Source organism: Lasioglossum baleicum, chromosome 6, assembly GCF_051020765.1.
Source record: "Lasioglossum baleicum chromosome 6, iyLasBale1, whole genome shotgun sequence".
Classification (NCBI taxonomy): Eukaryota; Metazoa; Arthropoda; class Insecta; order Hymenoptera; family Halictidae; genus Lasioglossum; species Lasioglossum baleicum.
The window spans coordinates 2,704,522-2,725,685 of NC_134934.1; the positions used below are offsets into that span (position 1 = coordinate 2,704,522).

General features: G+C 47.2%; 1 protein-coding gene across 6 annotated transcripts in view; it reads right to left on the reverse strand.

Annotated features, from left to right (window-relative positions):
- Vn (membrane-bound neuregulin protein vein) overlaps nucleotides 1-20,874 on the reverse strand; it is a 342,137-nt gene extending 321,263 nt beyond the window's left edge. For 2 of the 6 annotated variants that reach the window (XM_076425779.1, XM_076425780.1), the window contains exon 1: nucleotides 18,174-20,874. In XM_076425779.1, coding sequence (XP_076281894.1) covers nucleotides 18,174-19,272 — 1,099 coding nt within the window. In that variant the 5' untranslated portion in view covers nucleotides 19,273-20,874. The remainder of the gene's footprint in view (nucleotides 1-18,173) is intronic. The other 4 variants (XM_076425781.1, XM_076425776.1, XM_076425777.1 and 1 more) reach the window with 3 other exon arrangements.
- Nucleotides 20,875-21,164: the final 290 nt, after the last annotated feature.

The window sequence follows — 21,164 nt, forward strand, 5'->3', positions numbered from 1 at the left end:
AATACGATACAATCTTTTCGGAGGTGGCGCAAAATTGAAAATTTTCCAAATGACAGATGTTGCTGATTATGATTTCATTGGAATATGATGGACTTGGAAATCAGTAGGTGGGAAGAGAAGATACATTAATATGTAGAAGAACTTAATGATGTTCGTAATTTCAAGTGTCGAAAATTTTCAATTTTGCGCCGCCTTTGAAATGATTGTATTGTATTAAAGTTTGTGTGTATTCACATAAATTATATGGAAATTATTTCATACCTTTTTTAGTGCATTTTTTTCGAAGTCGGTTTAATTTATTTTTTTATAAAATTTTTTTATTTCATACTTTTTAGTGGTACGAGCAGAATTTGTAGGTTTTATTGGTTATTTGCAATAAAAACCGCAAAGAATTAAAAAATGTATTATAAAATTTGTGTTCGCGGAACCACCCCGGGGACATATTCTACAAGATGCAAAAGGTTTCGTTCCGATTGGTCCATCCATCTCGGCGTAATCAGTGAAGATACATAGAAAAAAAGCGAAAAAAAAATAATAAATAAAGGCACATACAGATCGAATTGAGTAAGCTCCTCCTTTTTCGAAGTCGGTTAAAAAATCATAGAGAATGGAAATATTCTAGGTCGGAAGAAATGTTCTATTTTCAAGTTAAAATTGTTCCGAGTGCAAAGGGTTAATGCGAAGAAAAATGTGGAACGAGGAATACCGGGATGTTTTAACGAGTGCTTACAATTTGCCCGCGTACCCCGGGTTATTCATTTCGGTTGATTTCATAAGATCGAGTCGTCGCGCGTCGGAGGTTCAAAGGACGATCTTTTCTCGTCGTTCCGACGAGAGACATTGCGTCCAATTGAGCCCAGCCGGCGCTCGGCACCCACGCGATCCGGCGCGCGGCGGAAACAAGCAGACGCTGCCACGTAACGCAGTTATTGTTGCGAGACTTCGCGGGCTCTCTTCGGGTTTCCCGATTCCTATGGGAAAACGCGACACCCCACCCACGGGTTACGAGCAACCGGGTTCGCCACCTTTGCCTGCCACGGCACTGTACGCGTCTACTGTCCCGTGTTCTCCGTCTGAAAAGGGCTCTCTCTTCTCTGCCCCTGTCGCTCATCTTTCTCGGTCGGTCGCGCTCCGCTGCCTCTTTCGCGGCCGTACCTTCTTCGTCCGCCTCCACCTCCACGACATCAATCCCCTTCCTCGCGAGCTGCCAACACCGGCTGTCGCCTCCTCCTACTATCTCTTCGTGTCCTCGTCGCGTTCGTTTCATTTTTCCAGCTTCTTCCATTCCACTTGGACCCATCTCTCCTCTCCCTCTCTCTTTACGCTGTCTCCTTTAACCCTTTCGACTCGAAGCAATTTTCATTCCAAAATCAAGACATTTCATGAAGATTTTAAACAAAGTCTAACAAATACGAATGTTACGCGTTTCTTTTTCAATGAAATAAACTTTGATTCAATTGTATCCTATCGATTTTTTAACGTTTGGCAGTGAAGGTACAGCGCGATCGTTGGACTGCGTATCTTTACGGAAAATAAAAATTGTCTGAATAAATTATACGACACAGGAGCTGTGAATAGTCGCTCGGGTTTTTCGGCGGTACGTATTAAGTCGAAGGAAAAGTGGGCAGGCTGATTCTCCCCCGGGTGCACAAGGCGAAACACCAGCACCAGCAGCAGCGGTAGGAGAAGAAGAAGAGGAGGTCTCGGTAGAGCACTCGGGGGCAATAACTCGCGGCGTGTTGTGACTACGCGATGACGGCCAGACCGCTGGTCGCTGCTCTCTTTCTTTGCTGCCTCTCTCTTTTTCCCTCTTGACTGAGGCTCTCTGCTTTACGCCTCATGCCACCATCTCTCCACCCTCTCTCTCTCTCTCTCTCTCTCTCTCTCCTCCTTCTCGCTCTGTCTGTCTGTCTGTCTCCCTGTTTCACCTTGTGCACGCCTTCGCTCGAGTCTCGTCGGTTTTGTCTCCCAGTCTGCCACACGGTTTTCCGATCGCAAGGAAAGTCGCGTGTGAAAGACGCTCGACGATGGCGGGAGATATTTAGATCTTGGCTCGAATTCGAATACCCCTTCCATGCCTACGAAATCGGAAGAGATCTACAGTGGCTGAGATCCGAACGTGAACAGGAACCCGAGGGAACGCGAAGAAGGAAGACGAGTGGGGAAGTCAAGGAATTTTGGAGTTTGCGATGAAAGTCGTGGGTGGCTCCGATGAAGTGATTTCGAAGGTCCTCGTGTTTGAGGTCTTCACGATTGGCTGCAGAGTGCACAGTTGTTGCGAGAAATTGTTCGATTCATTCTCGGACAGCTACGGGAGGTTGGAAAAATAAGGATTCAGTGATTTCAGTAGAATCATTTTGTTATTGTTTGAAACATAGAAAATGTATGCTAGTCTGTTGATTAAATGTTTGTGACGGAATTGTTTCTTTAAAGGAAAATCGTACATGTCGAGCAGATTCTATTATTTAAGGTGCTAGCTATTGTGAATTTCTCCAAATTGTATCGAAAAATACAAAACGAAATTCCCATTACCAACAGAACAATCTAACATACAGCAACTTTCATACTGCCACCGCAAACCTCGCAATCCCAGGCACATTAAGGCTCGCGCAGCGAAGAGAACGATTTATCGCGAGATCCATCTCGCAACAAAAGTAAATAGAATGATCGGAGGAGGCCTCCCCGCCGGTTTCCAAAATTCTGCTCGGTCATAGATCGTCGTCTTCGGGCCGACAAAGTTAGGCAACCGGGAATCGGCGTGTCGGCTGCTGACACACTTGACGTCACCGGTGGCGGTGGTGTCGGCAGTGATCGTAATGCTCCCACGAATTCTTCGCTCGTGTTCCAAGGAAAACCGTGCTCCTGTGCGGCGACCCATTCCCCGTGCATTAACCGTGGCGAGGCGCGTTCTCGTTCTCTCTCTCTCGGGCCTGGCAAGATTTCAGTCCCGATAGTTCCCCCCCTGACACGAAACGCTTTTCCATCTGTCGGCCCGAGCTGGCTCGCGATTCCGAAACACGTTAGTGCTCTTCGAATCCGCGAATCGTCCGACGAAAACGCGAAAAATTCGAATAATCAGAACGGGAAAAGACATTAAATTTTTCCAAAACGTGCACGATGAAATTGAATCGAATAAACATAATTTAACACTTTGCACTCGGAGTTATTTTAGCTCGAACATTAAACATTTCTGCCGACATACAATAATTCCATTCTATATTATTTTTTTTTTATTTTGTGGATATGGAATTGATATAACACCTCATACAATACTTAAATGTTTGGTAATTGGTTAGATACCGACATATTTAATACTCTAAATAATAGTTAGAATAATGATATAGCAATTTTTAGTGGAGTCGCACCGACTGAAGAATATTGTTTTAAACCACAGGTTGCGTGGTTAGGAAAAGGGGGCGTAGCTCTGGAAAATCGGCCGAAACTAGCACTTCTTCCCGACATCTGTTCTAAACTGTCCTAAGCAGTGATTAGTGGACAACCATGATCGTATCTCGGTGAATTAGCAACGAGGCTCGTCCTCAGGTTCACGGATCGCCTTGGAGCGACACGGCGTGCCCGATCGGAGCCACTGCAAAGCTCAGAGTTCCGCAAATAGGGGCCCGCGTCAAAGATATCCGATCCGGGAATTATTTAACAAACCGGAGCCTCCGTTCGTCTCTCTCTCTCTCTCTCTCTCTGGATCTCTAATTCTCTGTTTCCATCTGTCTCTCTCAGTCTCCGTCTCTCTCGCCGTTAATTATCAAATTGTCCGGCGCCCAGCGCCTCGGGCTCGTGCCAACTTTGCGCTTCGCTGGATCCTCTTTGGTGCCGGGATATCTCCCCCGACTCGGGATAGGTAAACAGAAAGGTAATAAGAGTAATCGCGACGATGGTAATACCGTTAATTACATTCGGGATGAAAGGGTAGGCGGCGAGGGGAAGCATGGTGTACTTACTCGAAAAATCAATGGTTCTCTTTCCTTGTGAAAATCGATGGTGACGAATTTTCCGAAGTATTGTTTGAAAAGCGTGTAATACAATCGGGAATCGATACCGAGTGAAAATTAATTGCAATTAATCGTAAGTAAATGAATGGGAAAATTGTATTTGAAATTTTAAGCATACTTTTCAATTTATTTAATCGAGGTGATATGTACTTAAATTTATTAAAACTTTTTTAACTCTTACGATTGTAAGAATGAATTAAATAAAATTTAATTAACAGCATTATATCTTTGGGTGGATCATTTTTTCAGTTTTTCATTGTTTACATGAGAAATAGGATCGTGTGGTACGGCACATTCGTAAACTAAAGAAATATATGTATATTTTGAGATTCTCACGGATATGTGTCAGGCTCTACATTGTGCGGCATGGAACTTGCTAACGACGAGCTGGACATAAGCCAGTGCAGCAGCATTGTGTACAGCTCTTTCTATCGAAAACAAATTTGTTTGCATTCTTCAACCATGTAGTCAAATATCTCTAGAACTTCAGAAGTTAGGTTCAGTGGATATCTGAAAATAAATTCATACAAAGTAGCTAATATACAACAATTTACATCAAGCTCTTTAACAGCTCTGAATTCATTCACTAATTCATTCGTACTGAAATGAGCTGAAGTATACTGTAAAGTGCAAACTTTATTAACAAGTAATAATAATAACGAATGATAACTCTGATCGTTTATACGAATGAAATAGTGTTCTCGTTTGTTCCAGACCGCTCTACTAAATGCGTCTGAATCGTTCTAGAAATAATGAATTCGATTAGACGACTGGATCCCGACAAATTCCGAAAAGGTAACATCTGTCTATGTTTGAAATCGTGTCCGTCTACTTTTCGCTGGTTCATTTGATTGTCGTCCGATCATTTCATAAGCCTAAATAGATAAGATTATATGGTTCTTAGAATAAGTGATTGGGTTCATCGGATCGAACATAGCGAGTAAAGATGTCCAACAATGACGGATAACCGCGGACTTCCGCTTCCTTGTTTCTTCCACGCGCGCGTCAACGTGTGACCTCTTTCACGGGATTCGAAAGCTCGGTTCTCGAGACCGTTCGGAAATAATACCACCGTGAGTAGGATATTTATAACGCAGCGACAACGGGTCGGGACGACTCTGATCTAGCGGCTCCTCTAGAAGCACGCACGGGTGTTGCGTCACTCGCGTTTCCAAAGTATATTTTTTCATCGGGAAACGGCGCGCCGACCTTCGCGCTCAATGCACAAACTCGCTCCGCGGGACGCTTCCGAATCTCGGCTAGAGAAACAAGATCCAAGAGGATAGACACGCAGTTAGGATAGCTAGTTATACTCTTCGCATTAGCGTCGGAGAAAATTCTACTTAAATCAGTGGTTTCCCAACTTTATGCTAGTACGTTTTCCCGAACAAACATTTTTCTGCGCCTCCCTACCTTTTATCTTTTAAATACATATAAAACTGAAAATTACAAATTAATGTTCTATTAAAAAATTTTAACGTCTCCCAGGTTGGAAACTGGAAATTATAAATCATAACTTTTCGAAAACATAATTTCATACGTGTATATCAGTAGATTATTAAGATTTCAAAAGACATTTCTGAAGTATAGGTTTGCAACTAGTACTGACGGGTATTAAGTATAACAAGCTTGATTTTTCTGTTTAATCGTGACAGGCGGTTGCGGAAAATTCCATCTCGATCGAGTCAAAGGAGCAAAAGTTACAGAGTAAATGCACATATTTGGCACCCTATAGATAAACATTTATGTACGTCTGTTACAGACAACAATGCAGTATAAAATAATTGAAAAGAACAATAGAATTAATTCGCTCTTTTGTTGGAGTTGAAACAGTATCAGATTTAATTGTACGATGGTCGAACATTTAACATTGTGTAACGGAGAAAATCCAGCAAAACAATAGCATTATATCTCAATTGTCTAAAATTTCCTCATTTTCGTAAGGATTCCAATCCAGACAAAGTCACCCGCACTATTATTATTGCAGGAAAATACACGCATAGATACAACGAAGCCATATCCATACATATGTTACGGTAAATGTGATTAATCCGGTGATTATGCATAATAACCGGATATTATACGTAATCACCAATTCATTACATTTACCGTAACATATACACACACCTAATAAGCAGAACATGTAACTGAGATTCGTCTCGTGTTTGCGCTTTCTGGATTTCTACTTCTGTCTCGTCGCATCCTGTCCTTCGTCGCCTCAATTTTTTCGTGATTGGTTAAGGGTGGATTTAGGTCAGGAAACGTAGCCCGTCGCAATAATAATCTAACGTTTATTTCAACAATGAGCATTTCGAAATGACTTCAACTGTACCGCGCAGAAAATTCGTTCGAAATGTTCGAACACAGCCCCGCGGCGCGGCAAAAAATCAAACAAACTGGCAAATTGGGAGATCGGAATGATCGCGACGGAATAATAGTCATCGAGACATGGAAAGTGGCGTTGGAAGTTGAGAAGCAGGAAAATCTGGGGTACAAAGAACAGAAGCGGGAGCGAAAATAAAGAGCTCGTTCGTCGGAGGGGGTAAGAAACGAAGGTCCCGTAGAAAGAAGAAGAAGAAGAAGAAGAGGAGGAGGAGGATGGGGAGAGAACTCGTAGGAAGAGGAGTAGGAGGAGGCAGAGAAGATAGAAGGGGGCAGGCAAGGGTGAAATAGTCGAGCACGTTCGGCATACAAATCGTTGGGCGTATCCGCGAACTGCGCGCGGCACGCTCGCGGGCCGTGATATTCAATCCGGCACTCTTTAAGCCAGCTCATCCCTTATTCCGAGCAGAAAGGAAGCGTGCGTAGGAAGGGCGGCTGCCTCCGATAGCGAGGTTGGGGAGGCGCACGATTTAGCCGAGAAGAGAGCGGGGAAAACACATGTTATCGACAGCCTGTCCTTTTTTTCTCGTCGTTCGCGGTGGAGGCTCGAATCCGGCTTAAAAAGAAAATCGAGAACCACCGGGGCTAAAAACCGACGGTAGAGGGGAGCTGCTCCAACTTTTTGCCGAGTTTTTAACGAGATACCGAAGCGTTTTCGACGGGAGATCTCGTCGAGGGACTCGGGGAACGGGGAGAGAGAGAGAGAGAGGCAAGGCGTTAGAGACGAGAATCGTGTTTCACGGAACGCGGCGTCGTCGTTCCCGCTTTTTTCTTCGACGGTTCCACGGATTTCGCGTGCTCCCGCTGATAACGGTGATCCGGTGATCGATAGATCGGTATAATAGATCCCAGAAGCAGGCCGTTCCCCTGGTTCAAGTTTGAATTCTTGAAGCGCGCGAGAGCGCACAGCTCTACTAGAATAAGCTAGTTTGTTCAATTACACTGGATTACGTTATCTGGCAAATTTCAGGAAGTTGCCCCTCGAGACGGCACAGAGGCGAAGGAGATTCTCGCTCGCAGCCAATGTTACACCGTGACGTCACACACTTTAGCCAATAATTCGACCAGAACTGAAAGTGCGAGCGGAATGACCCAATCGGACGGCTTGCTGCCGCATTCCTCTCGAATTCGTGCCAGGACACAACCTGTGAGGCACGAAGAGTACGTTCTCTTACACAAGTCGGGAATTCAATTAGTAAAGAGATATGTCAAATTGACAACAGGAGCCAAGCGAGAGGGGGCTGACAGAGGGTTGACGATAGAGGCCGAAGATTCAGCGTTGGCACACTGATTTGTACAACCGGATCGATCGTAGAACACGACGTAGCACGCGAATCGGTTCGACCGATCGGTCGTTAATCACGCGGATATTTGTCCCCGGCAGAAGTAGTCGACCGACGGAAATGCGTCGGCACGGTAATAATATGCCCGTAATTCAATCGACGATGGCGACAAGCGATAGCAAATTATCGCATTGTATCCGGGAACATTGATTGTCCTACGGCAACTGTCCAGCCAGCTGTGCCAATTTCGCGAGTCCCCATCCGGCGGGACGAGAGAGACCTGGACACACGAAGGGAGGACGTGGAGTGGAGGTCGGGCGCACGCCATCGGATTGGCGAACATGGACCAATTCTGGGAGAAAACGGGGCCATAAATTCCCCGCATGCCCGGCGATATTGAAATCGCCGTTCCTTCTGCCGGATGATACATGCTCCGTTCTTATGGTCTCGGTTTCGGAGGCGAGTGGGTGTTGGGCGGACATCGATCAGACGCGTCTTCGCGACAGCGAACCTCCTGGCGAGCTATCTAACAAGAAAAAGCCTGGCAGAGTATTGCAACTATTGTTTCAAGGTTTCGAGCTTTACCCTTTTCCGTCCCAAGTGTACTGTCACGTGAAACAATTTCATTCTAGCCAATTTTAATCTAATACATTCCCATTCCATAAATCACCGGACACTTACTTATCTTCATCAAAATGGTAATTAAAGAATACAAGCTCCCAGCTTGATTTTATTGTTTTATTTTGATTAGATGTAGCTATTATACGATCGCATTCAAAGTTTAGCTAAAGAGTTTAGCTCAAGAGGAATAGCTGAAATATTATAATTAGTATCTACTACTATCTACAGAGGCCATTGCCACTGAGAAATAAGATTCTATTTGATATCATTTTCTCTTAAAATTTCTCTACGAAAGTTAAAAATTGCATAAATAGCTGCAGCCTAATAATAAGATATCAATTCTATAATTAGAATAAGATAAGATTGATAATACGCTAGAATCATATAAGATCCTACTTATCAGAAAAATTAGAATACGTTACATGTCGGCTAAGAATGTCGCTTCGGGTATATATTAGCGACATACCTCCCAAAAGAAAAATACTTACCGTGACGCCAACAGTACTAATTGACTATAAATTAGAAATTAGATCGAATCTAGACGTTAGTCGAAATTCGCGCCTCTCCCTACTCTATCTACTCCGATAAGACAATCGTGGCATTATCGAGTCCCGCTCCCCGCAATCATCGAAAAATTCATGGAACGTTCGCGCGTACCCGAGGCTCGTTCACCGTTCACTGATCGCTAAAAATAATCACGCTCGAGCGACCGGACAGGACGGTAGATCGGCACAGTCGCCGAGCAGTCTACTCGCGACTAATTCCGCGCTCGCTGGGGATCGGACGCGAGTAGCGTGCCCACTCCGGCCCACTGGCATAATCGCGATCGAATTATTACGTCAAACCCTGGTACGGTGTTATCGAACGTGATCTAGTCCCACACACTAGCTCCCGGAGACCAGCATAGAACGAGACACATGGAACACCATCGTCGATCGTTCGCTGGCGAACTAGGTTCAAAATTCCAGAACATTGAATTTTCCCGATGAACGGATCTACGCGGAGTGCGCGACGATACATAGATCTCTCGGAGTTAGCCAACGCGGTCTCAAAGAGTATTATAGAAGAACCATTGTCGATCGTCCGCTGGCGACGCAGGTTCAAAATTACAACGAGCGCATGGAATTTTTCTGGCGAAGTTGCACGAGTCGAATCTACGCGAAGCCTGTTCGACAATCCATGGATCCTCCCTCCGCGTCCCTCTCCCCTCGTTACCTTAAATTAATTTTCGAAAGGAACATCAAACGCGCGATGGAACGCGGTCCGAATTGTCACGGCGCGGCGCGGTGCGGCGGGGAGCAGCAACAGCAATAGCAACAGCAACGAGCCGCGGTGCGTCGTTACAATCGCATTCCGGGTAAACTAATTTCGATGCGAGCCCGCAGAGAGCAGGCGAGCCAGGTGGAGCAGAGCATCGAGAGAGAGCACCGGTTCTCCGGATCGGCGGATCACCTCGGAGACCTCGTGCTCGAGGCTGGATCGCCGGCCGCCCAGCAGTCTACCTGCTCCTCGCCGCCACGGTGTATACACACACCACACGTGTGGTCCCCCACTATCTATCTCTCTTTTCTGTCTATCCCTCCATCTCTTTCTACCTTTCATATATTTCTCTTTCTCCTTCTTTCCCTCTATAGCGTCGCTCCACCTCCACCTGTGTGCACGTGCGTGTGAGGACCGTCTGGCTGTGCGTGAGCCTCCGCTTCGCAGTATATAGAGCGTACCTGCGGGTTCTCCTCTGAGTATGGGCACAGGGCCGTACGTGCTCTGGATACGTACGTGCCGATTTTCTCCCCCCTTTCCCCTCCTGACGGGCCCACTTCCCCCACCATTTACCTGTCTTTCTCCCTTCTCCATACCTCGCGAGAACCGCTGTGTTCCTCTTTCTTTCTTCAGCTCGCTCTTCTTGCTCCCTCTAAGCCGTTCTCTCTTCCTCGATCTCACGGTCTAGAGAGCTCTTCTATCCGCTTGACGCCGCTCTTCATGGTGTGCCCTTGTGCCTTACTCCCCTTACTCCGATGAGCACGATCAATCTCGCTGACCATGTTACGAGCTACGCTTCCCGCTAAGTCGCCAATTATGCCTCGACGATAGCCCGTCAAGGGACACCGGCTGTTACGGAAAAGCTACGCCGAAATGCGAGCACTGTGCATCTTGTACGATCGTGTTTGTAGCTGGACGATGGTGTTGTAGATGTCCGAGCTGGAGGAGCCAAAGACCAGCACTATTAACCACCTTCCAAGCTTTGTTATACAGCAAATCCTCGACTTACCCGGAAGCGCATCTTAATAATTTTCTATTTTTAATTTAAAAAGTACAGTAACTTGTCCCAGTTCCCAGAAATTACCCTGTACATGTGACAAAAGCGAAGATAAGTGTTTACTTGTGTACAGCGTAGGCATTCAGCTATCTGTAAGTGATAAGTTTTACAAGAACATAGTTGGTTTGTTTGAATTTTCTCTTGAAATGAGTACATACATATAGTGTGTATGTACAAAGCAGATCGTAATAATAACCTTTCAACGGTGGCGCTCAGGCACTATTCTACTTACGCGGAAAACGCTGCAACAAATTAGCCGCGTAAGTCGAAGACTTACTGTATTTTATTGTCCAAGTATAATACTATAGTTCTTTTTTTAGTAGTTTTTAAGAGTCACTCTAGTCTACAAGGAAAGGAGACCTCAATTCTCCAAGATTCAATTTTAACGAGTCTGGTTTATATCTCTGAAATCATTAAGTACATAACTACAAATAATATCTCATATTTAGCATCAGGTACATTTCAGCTAACATCGTGCAAAAATTCAATGAAATGCTGGTGCTGAACAATTTCGAACAGCGTAGGTAAATGGAGAACTACGGGTAGCGCCAGTGTGAAAAATGCATTATTCATACGGATATGATCATATTTAAATATGCTGTTCAATATTTTATCATCATATCCAAATTATGAAGATTCGATTTTGACATACAGGATACAACGGTCAACATTGGCGTGGCAGTCAGCGTACTGAAAACAGTAAAATATGCATTTTGATGCCGTTACGATGACAGAGGGAATGAATGTTTCACAAGGGGTGCCCGAGTTAATTATCAAAAAATCAAGTAGAACGTAGTACCTTGCATCGATTAAATTCTATGAGAAATAATAAACATTTGATGAACGCAATGCAGATGCTCGTTGCACTAGCATGGATAAAATCCTCCAGGACGGCGTGGTCAATGACCTACATATTTGTACGAGTAAAAATTCGCAGGCCGACAGACGGATCTATTAATTTCGCAAACATGTTGCGCTACCGACGAAGGTTCTTCCACGGTGGAAGCGCGGTTTCGCAGATTTACGGTCGACGCGCAAAAGGCGAGAATAATCCGAGTGTCCGCGGCGCCCGACGAAGAAGACTGCACCGAGACGATTAACGAACCCGCTCCGCGCCGCGTGTGCGAACGCCAAAATAACTCGCGAAAGCGCGAGACCGTTTCGCTACCCTTCTCTCGTCGCAGTTGTGGATCGAGGCAGAAGCCTCTAGTTCGAGCGATAATGCAATATTATCATCGTGTACCACGTTACATCTCGGCGAAACGAGCCTGCCACTGCAATTCCGTTGTGCAATCGCAGTCAATGTGATTCTCGATTCATCCCTAATTTCCCATAAAAATCCGCAGTCCATTAACTTTTTGATTACTCGCATATAGTACTTGCAATCTCGGAACATTAAAAAAATTTATTCTATCGAATAAAAATTTATTTATGTTGGAGTCATACGAAGTTAACCTTTAGCACTCGAGTGGTGACTCTGAAAATTGCTGTACCATTATTCAAAATACTGTTTGTGTTCTAAACACTTCAGTATTGTATGAGGTATTATACATATAAATTTCATTTCCACAAAACGAAAAAGATTATTATACTAGGTCGAAAGAGATGTTTCATTTTCGAGTTACAATAGCTCGGACTGCAAAGGGTTGATGGAATTGAGAATATTTGAAAAAGTGATTTTATCCGTATCCGGAACAGCTAAATTCTAATTTGGGTCCAGTATGAACAGTGGCGCCGCAGGGCCTGCGCTCCCTAGGGCCGCGAATCCATCGAGAGCCATTAATGAATTCGCGGATCTTAAGTTCCCGAACAATTCCGCCACGGTAATTGCAGCGAACCGTAAGGCTCCGGCGATGGAGTTGCATGGAACTTGAAACACAATTCGCGGTTTGCGAGCCGGTCGTAAGAACGGGAACGAGATAAGCAAACGTGTACGAGGCGAGAGCGTGTACGTACAGGTATGTATCTCTCCGGTTTACTTCGAAACAGTTTAGTCATGGGTTGAATCGGTATCTTCGGCGCATCATTGTTACGTTAGGCGGTCGTCGCCGCCGGATATTAGTGCTCGCGATCCCGCCGATAACGAGACGCAATCGCGGTCTCGTTGCAGATAACGAGGCTATCGTTTTTCATAGGAGAATCGCCAATTGAAACACTTCTGTTTCCTCGAACGAGTTTCCGGGGCTATTCTCGGATGCGGTGGTGTACTTTGTTTGCACTTGCATCGCGTGATGCAACTACGAAATTTGGAAAGGGTCGGAAAACTTGATGAATCAGGAATGAACTAATCACGAACGCTTTTCGGGCCAAATATTCTTCTGAAGTAGAAATAGAGTGAATTCTATGGCAAGGAATTAAATGTTCATTAAATCGGTAGTCTAGTCGTCATTAGTTGGATTGGAGTTAATTAATTTAAAAATGAAGAGGAGGGAATTGTGTTAGAAATCGAAAGTTCCAAGGGTGCAAACGATTAGGTAGGGGATGATTTTGATGAGGAACGCGGAGATGGAGATTGACGGATCGGTGATTGCGAATACGATGACGCGTCTATGCGCTCTCGATATTCCGTTTCTCGTCGGCCGTTGTCTCGCTCGGGTGGCACGGCCGAGTGTAAGCCAACAGAAGTAAGGACGGGTTTCCGATTAAGGCCTTATAATTGACGTCCCGTGTCCCCTGCCCCCCTCGCCGTCTGGCTTAGTCACCGACAACTGGAAGAAGGGCCGGCACGGACCCGCTTTTGCGGATCGCGGATCAACGAACCGTCGCGTCGTATCGCGTCGGGACGCTGGACACCAGACGCTTTTGCACCGCTTTTGCAACGCTTTTGCGCCTCCGTTCGAACCGCAACCTCTCCAACCCTTTTCCCACGGGCTGACATGCTACCGAGACACCGGGACATTCTGTACGAAAACGTACGCTCTCGAACTTCCCTATTACAGTCCCCCAACAATTGTTTTTCTTCAAGTATTCCAATTTCGAATATTGAAATACCAAATTTCAAACATTCAATCAAATATTCAAATATTCGCCTGTCCATTTCTGCCATAAACGCATAAAATCTGCAATCTAATGACGCACCATTACGATAATAAATGTGCATTGGTAAATGCACCATTACAATTTGTTTCTAGAAACGGAAATTATTTACGACCCGACCTAATATATGGTCGGACGTTCAAACATTTGTATCATTTCGTATTACCACAGAAATAAATGTTCTACTGTTCTATTGTGGGTGTACAAACTAATTAGTGGCCCTCGCAAATAATACATCTAACTATATTTTGCAAATTAATTATATTTAAAATTGTGCAAATACATACAAAAATGATAGGGATTGCTTTGAAGACTTGAATATATTTTGCTGATTGCGTAGACAAATAACAAAATGGATACGAGGTGTTAAATTAATTTTTACATAATATTTGCACTGCTGCGCGTCATGATTTAGCGCTGTTACATTTCAAAAACACGTCATCGCAGGAAATTTCGATTTGTTTCAGTGGTCGCATCCCACATCTGGTTAATAACACAGTTCACGGTTATATTCCCATCGTTTCCTCCATGCTCCGTCTTGAAGGAAAGGGATCACGTCCCAGTTGATGGAGACACGAGTTCCCGGTGACATCACAGGAGTTACGTGGATCAGATAATAACGCGGAGCAATGAGTAATTCCGATATTCGGTAAACAATGCGTTCGCCAGGCGATAAAGCGCCGATAAGCGGAAGAATGCAGTATATCTACTACGACGGACGAGTGGCAGGCGCCATTGTGCAATTTTTCCCGCTAATTGCGCGACAACGATGCGACTTTGTTAGAGGGCATGCAGCTAAGAGGAAGATCAAGAGAGCAAGCAGAAAGAGAAGGGAGCGGGAGGAGAGAAAGAGCTCTCTTCGGAGCGCGGGGGTAAAAATCCAATTTATTCGCGCCGCTCGGACCGTACACGGTAAATCGGTTTAAGGAAAAAGCGAGCCACCCCCTTTAGAATCTCTCTCTCTCTCTCTCCCCCTCTCTCTCTTTCTCTCTCTTTCGGTCGCTAAAGCTCCGCTTTTCACGGGGGCGAGATACTCCGGGGGCTCGTTAATGGGATAAGTCGCGGAAACTTTCGATACGCGTCAAGGCGGATGTGTAATACGCACGGGGGCGAGAGAGCGCCGATGGGGCTGGATGGGCGACGGGGGGTTGGAAAGCAAACGAGCGCAACAGTTCGGAACTCGTAAACGAGACGGGGAAAGTGGAGGACGAAAACGACGCTAACGAAGCTCCGCGCCAAGCTACTCCAAAGAAGTATCAAAGAACTTTGCCAGCTTTGCTCGCTTTGCCCGCTTTGCGCGCAAGATGCCCCCCGCAATGCTCGCTCGCTCGCGGGAGAAACGCTCTTCGGGAAATGCCACGGAATAGCGGCGAACTGTTCTCGCGAAGCGAATAAAACCGATTCCGCGAACTATCATTTCGGGAATGGATATTATAGATTGTCGTTCTCCTTCTCGACAAAAATCGAGACGATAGTTGTAGAGGAACAATTTCCGACAGCTGCTCAAACTGCTCTATTTATTCTTGAAGCCGAGAGCAATATCATTGGTTGCACCATAAGGTGTAAAGAGGACGGTGGATTTTGTGGGACGTATTCATGGCATGGTACATGTATGAAGACTCCTTGTACGAAAATCAAAGGAACTTTGTGCATGTTTCATAAGATTGCGATTGCCCAGATTGCTCATTCTAGATTATAGTTCGTATATGTTAAAAATTGATAGACAGTTGAAGAAACTGATATGTGAATAATCGACGAAAGACATTACGACAAGCAGCAAGTAATATTTTATCCGATTTTCGACACTCTCTGATTCTTAATGCTCCTCAAACTAATCTATTCACCCTTGAGAGTCTGACAAGCCACTCTAGCCAACCGGAAGTCTCTAGTATCCACAGTACGCCAACCGTGCCAACTATCGCTCGGAATTATTTTTACATTGTTAGACCAGTTTCAGTAATTTGTACACGTTAAAAAGTTGCGAGCAGACGTCGGCGAATTCGTTGGCGATTAATCTCTGAAAGTGGTCTCTTGGCAAACAGATGCACCTGCAAGTGACGTGACTAGACTGTGGATCTTGATGCAACAGAAAAATTGTCTGCATCAATTGCGTGAAACGAGAGTTACGGGGAAATTCATTTCTTCGCTTAATCATACTGATAAGTCGAGAGTAATCAATACCGTTCGTGGACGTCTGTGACGTGTCCACTGTCTCATGTTTCACCTATTCAATTTCATCATAGGTGAATCAAATCCATAGTCATTCTGGTCTAGTCTATCAATACCTTTGCAATTTCAGTCGAGATTAATTATCCCACTCTTATACATATAAACTCCCGTCTATAAGTCACTGGACACTTACTTATCTTCAACAAAATGGTAATTAAAGAATACAAACTTCCAGCTTGATTTTATTGTTTTATTTTGATTAGCTGTATATACTGTTTGAATAAATATTGGCAGGTTAAGTGTTACGGTTTGATCTGTTCTCTGTGATTTATCCTGGTGTTATACTTGACCATGTAAGGAAACAGGAGACGCTGATTCAGTGAAAATGTTATTATTATTTAGATTTTTCGGAATCGTCATCACGTGTCTGTACGTGTGCGAGAATGTTTCATGAGCCTGTATCTCCTGCCAGCATTAGACCCGCTAGCAGAATGGCAAGGACCCGCTGGCCCTCAAAAGGAGGTCCTGTTTACGGTCCCGCTGTCTCAGGAACACGGTTACCTCCTCGTACACTCAATCGAAGACACTGCGTGCCTACCAGTCGGTTCGATAGACTCTTTTCACGCGAAGAGAGCCACATGTGCGCGGCGAGTGCCTGCCACAGACAGGCGAACACAAGCAGTCAGGCAGGCAGGCAGGCAGGCAAGCAGGCAAGCAGGCAGCCAGCGTCAGCTCGTCAACAGTTCACAGATGTTCCGTGACGAGCTACTTTCGATATCTCGGAGTGGAGCGGCCGCGCGCGCGATAAATCAAGTAAGGAAGGTCGTCGTCGCGCGGTGCTGAAGCAGTCATCGCCGAGAGACGAGTCTCCTTTGCTCCTCGAGCACAGCAAAAAAGATCGTCGACGCGTTATCGACGAGATGCACCATCTCCGAAACCCCCTAAGAAACGATCTGCCGATCCACTGATCCAACATGGTCCTACTCGACGTCGCCTTTGTAACGTTCGCCATTTTCATCCACCTTGTTCCCGGTTTGATCGGCCATTTCTTCAAAGATTTTGCTTGAACGATTCGGGATCAAAGATAATGTGTCCGTTTCCCCATTTTCAATGAGCAGGTGATCAACGGACGAAGGGAATTTTGATTTTGCATAAAGATTAGCAAGAGTATTCGTTCACTATCGGCACTGATTGAAAAAAAGCAACAGCTCGGTACACCAAAGCGAGTTCAACGCTGCAACAAAATATGATGTCGAGTCAGACACAGGGCCGCAAAGGGTTAAATATACGCGCCCCCGGTTACGCGCCTCTTCCCCGAGCGTGGGCGTGCTCGTACAGAGCCCAGAAACGAGACTCGCGGTACAATAAGTAACAGCGTCAATGCCTGATCGCGATTTATCGTTCCAGCTGTTTCCTAGCCGAGCTTAAAAGTCGTCTCGAGTACGGATTAGGTTTCTATAGCCGTTCGAGTATATTGGAGAGCTGTTCTGGTATCCTACGCATGAAAACCAACCGCCTAGGGAGCTTGTTAACAAAGTGGATCATTTTCACGGTTAAAGACGTAATGAACGATCGTTACGTGGACCAAAGCGAGGACAGAGTATCTATCCTGAGATCTTGGAGATTTCGGAGCTCCGAACTTCAGATTCTGTCTCAAAGATTTAGGTTGACTCGTGAATTAGGGACGATTAGCTTGTTGTGACAGGAATAGTGTAAGAATTATGAAGATGACGACCCAGTAAAGCTTTGACAACAGAATACAAACAAGAATTGTCCTGCAATGGCAACGTTCTTCGACAGCAGTACTTCGCTTGAAATTGCAAAGTTTAAATCGTCGGAAAGACGATCTCGCTGCAACGAGCAATGTTTGCTACCAACTTTCTCTTTTGCCAACGATGAAGTATTAAAAGACTGTCGATCTACTGCAGACCAAGAACAGAAAGCATTTTTTCCTCAGGGGTACAAAGAATCTTACTGGACCAAGTTGAAGAACGATGTTACCGTAATTACTCTATCGCGACAACCTTAACAGCCACATCTACCGCCGAATCTCCTTTACAACGCAACGGATGCATAGAAGACGAGAAAAGTCGCCTTGTCAATCGCATAATAATTAGTCCATCGTAGGGAAATTCATGAATTGGATCCTCGAGACAGCTACACATAAACAGAACAGAAAAATAAAACGATTTGAGCCGGCAGCGATTGTAAAAGATTGTCGAACAGATGGAAGCATCCACGAAGCAGCTCCCGAACGTTCTCAACAAGTATACATCGCCGAGAGCCAAGAGAAGAAGCGTCTGTAGGAAGCACAGAGAGAGAGAAAAGGTATCGAACGAATCGTTTTCAATCACTCACCGTAATCCGGCCGAACGACAGCCTGCACCGCCTGTTCGTTCTTCTTGCTCCGAATCACCGGCTCACCGAGAATCGTAAAGTTTCTAGGTCCCACGCGGTTCACAAACACTAGATACACTTTACCCCTCTTAATATTGGCTCGCACCACACCACTCTGATTATCGCGTTGCTGCTGCTGTTGTTGCTGCTGCTGCTGCTGACTTCCATCGTTGTCGTAGGCGCAGACTGTTGATTTTCCAGGCGCGGATTTGTCGCGGAAGTGTAGTCGAACGCTGTCGTTCTTCTGTAGCGGCGGGAAGCCGGGCTGGCTTTTGTAGACCTGTTTCACCTCGAACGTCACCGCGTAGTTCGAGCCCGGCTTCCTTGCGGAGGACATGCTCCTGGCCTTGCCCTCGAACACCGTCGGCGCCAGGTACGCCCTGTTCCCGACGTCCATGTCCGGGCACCAGTTTTGCCCGCGACAGCCCTTGTTCCGGCAACGGCGTCGTTGCTCCCGAGGCGAGTCCGCCTTGGTGCGATTCTTTGGTCGTTGCTTGGTCGAGCGGACCACCCGGGGCCTCTCCACCGAGGACTCATCTTGAGTATAGAGAAACGGGGTCTGGGTGGACGAGTGTCTAGGCAGCTGCACCAGTCCTGTCTCGACGGTCTTCGAGGGTCCTACCGGTTCGTTCCCCAGCCGACGATTCGCTCGTAGCGACGAGGCGACGAAAGCTGCCCTGATCGAGTCGTCGAACAGCTCCTCGTTGATCCTCGACGACCCGCGGTTCCATTGGTCTCCAAATTTGCCGAACGGCTCCAGCGCGGTGGAAGAGGACGATGATGTCTGCTGTTGGTCATTTTCAGACTTCTGGTAGTCTCGAGGCCAGTCTCGACCGGGAACGACGGCGACGGCGCTGGTAACCAAGTCCCAGGTTGTCAGACGATGATCAAGGTTGTTTAAAACGGCGGCAATGTTCATCGATGCCGGATGCTCGCCGGCGGTCGTCCTCGTCGACGTTTCCCCGAGGGAGTTCCGATTGGCGGGGGGTGCCGCAGCGAGCGCGAGTGCGCCCCACCAGCCGCTTAAGATCCCGGCCAAAAGCAGAGACGCCCACATCATCCGACCTGCTTGCTGGTTTGATCGGGGGTGAGAGGCCGACACCTCGGTCACCCCGAACAAGCACACAACACTCTCGCCGGCAGACTCTTCTTGGTTGGTTTGCCTCTGTCTCGGATGCGAGCGAGAGTTCTCGTCGGTTTCGGACACGCCGCGAAACTGGCACTCTTCGAGTCTCGCGGGCCTCTCCTGTCTCTCGCGATCAGATCATTCAGGGTGCCCTTCTCATCCGCTACCCGAATATTCTATGTCTCTCGGCTCTTCTTCTTCTTCTTCTTCTTCTTCTTCAGGCTAGGTTATCTTCTGGACCACTTCTGTCTCTCTGTTGATCGGCTGTTCTCTCGGATCGGCACTCTTCTCCTTTTTCTTCACCAGGTGTTGCACCACCGCAGGCAAGGCATCGGGACTTCCATCGGACAGATTCTCGGCTGTCTGCTCTTCCAACCTAGTGCCGACCTCTTCATCCTCGACGCCCCCAAGGATGCGACAGTAGACACTGTGGCCGATTCCTCCGCGGGATTATCGCGCGCGATCCCGATCGGCCGGTGCCGAAACGAACGGTTCAGCGGTCATCCTGTCGGTCGGACGGACAGCCCATCCTCGTTTCAACCGACCGGCGACTGATCTCCACCGGATCCCGGAATTATCCCCTGGCTCCTCTTCGTTCGGTGATGATGCATACAACGTCAACTGGAAGTCGTCCTACAGAAGCGCAACCCGGTCAAAATCCACCCGGGGGCACGATCTCGAAGCGAAGAGAGGCTCTCCGATCTATAATATCGTGGTCGTGGACGGTCTCGCAGCTCCTCGAACCTCTCCCCTCGAGGGAACGAGGTCGTCCGTCAGCGTTTCCGTATCTCGAAATAAATCGTCGAAAGTCGATAAAGAATCTCGCGCGCCACCCCCGTGCGCTCGGTTCCTCGGTATCACGTTGCACTCCGAACGAGGAAAGCCCGAGGATGATGACACACGAGCGGCTTGTACAAGACTCGGACGACGAAGACGACGAAGAAGAGGATGACGAAGAGGACCAAGAGAGAGAGAGAGAAAGAGAGAGAGCGAGGGAGAGCGAGAGAGAGAGAAAGAGAGATACCGTCTTCCTCCGACCGGCCGAGGCACACTATTTAAATATACTCACGGGGCTCTCGGGTACCGACGAAGTCTAGCCCTTGACGCGCACTTCACTGTTCCGGTGCCACCGATCCGGGGAGTTTCCTAGGGTGATCCTAGAGGAGAGATCTAACCCCGAAGGATCTAGCGATCCGGACGGGTTTCCGATCGGATTGATAAAGGATGACGAAACTGTCGTGGGACCAGTACCGGACACGATTGGCAGCGCGCGGTACCGATTGTACGATAGCGTCGGCGATATTGGTCGCGCGACGCGGCGTGCTCCTCGCGTTGCTGCTGGTGCTGCTAGCGCTGCTGGTGGTGCTGCTAGCACTGATGTTGGTGCTGCTGGTGGTGTGCTGGTGCACGCGTGCGGATAATATCGTGCGGGGGATCGGCGCGTGTGTTGCACGCGGCATGCACGAGGAGCCTCGTGTCACGTCGAGGCGGAGAAGGGATTGTCGGTGGCCCCGCGTCGGGCGCGCGCGACGGTTCAAATTAGACTGAACGGCCCGCTCGAGCAGCCCGAGGCCGGCCACAGAGCCAGCGACTCCTGTCGGACGCCGGTCGAGGCTCTGCGCGCGCACCGCCACAGAGAGCCACAGCACAGAACCGGAGACGACGACGACGACGGAGACACCAAACCAATAGAGAACCCCCGCGCGCTCTCCTACAAACACCCAGCGCAACGCGCCCAACACCGAACCGACCGACAGACACACAACCGGACGGGACTCCCATACGGCCGGACCGTGCACCGGGACAGACGCGACCAGACTCCACGG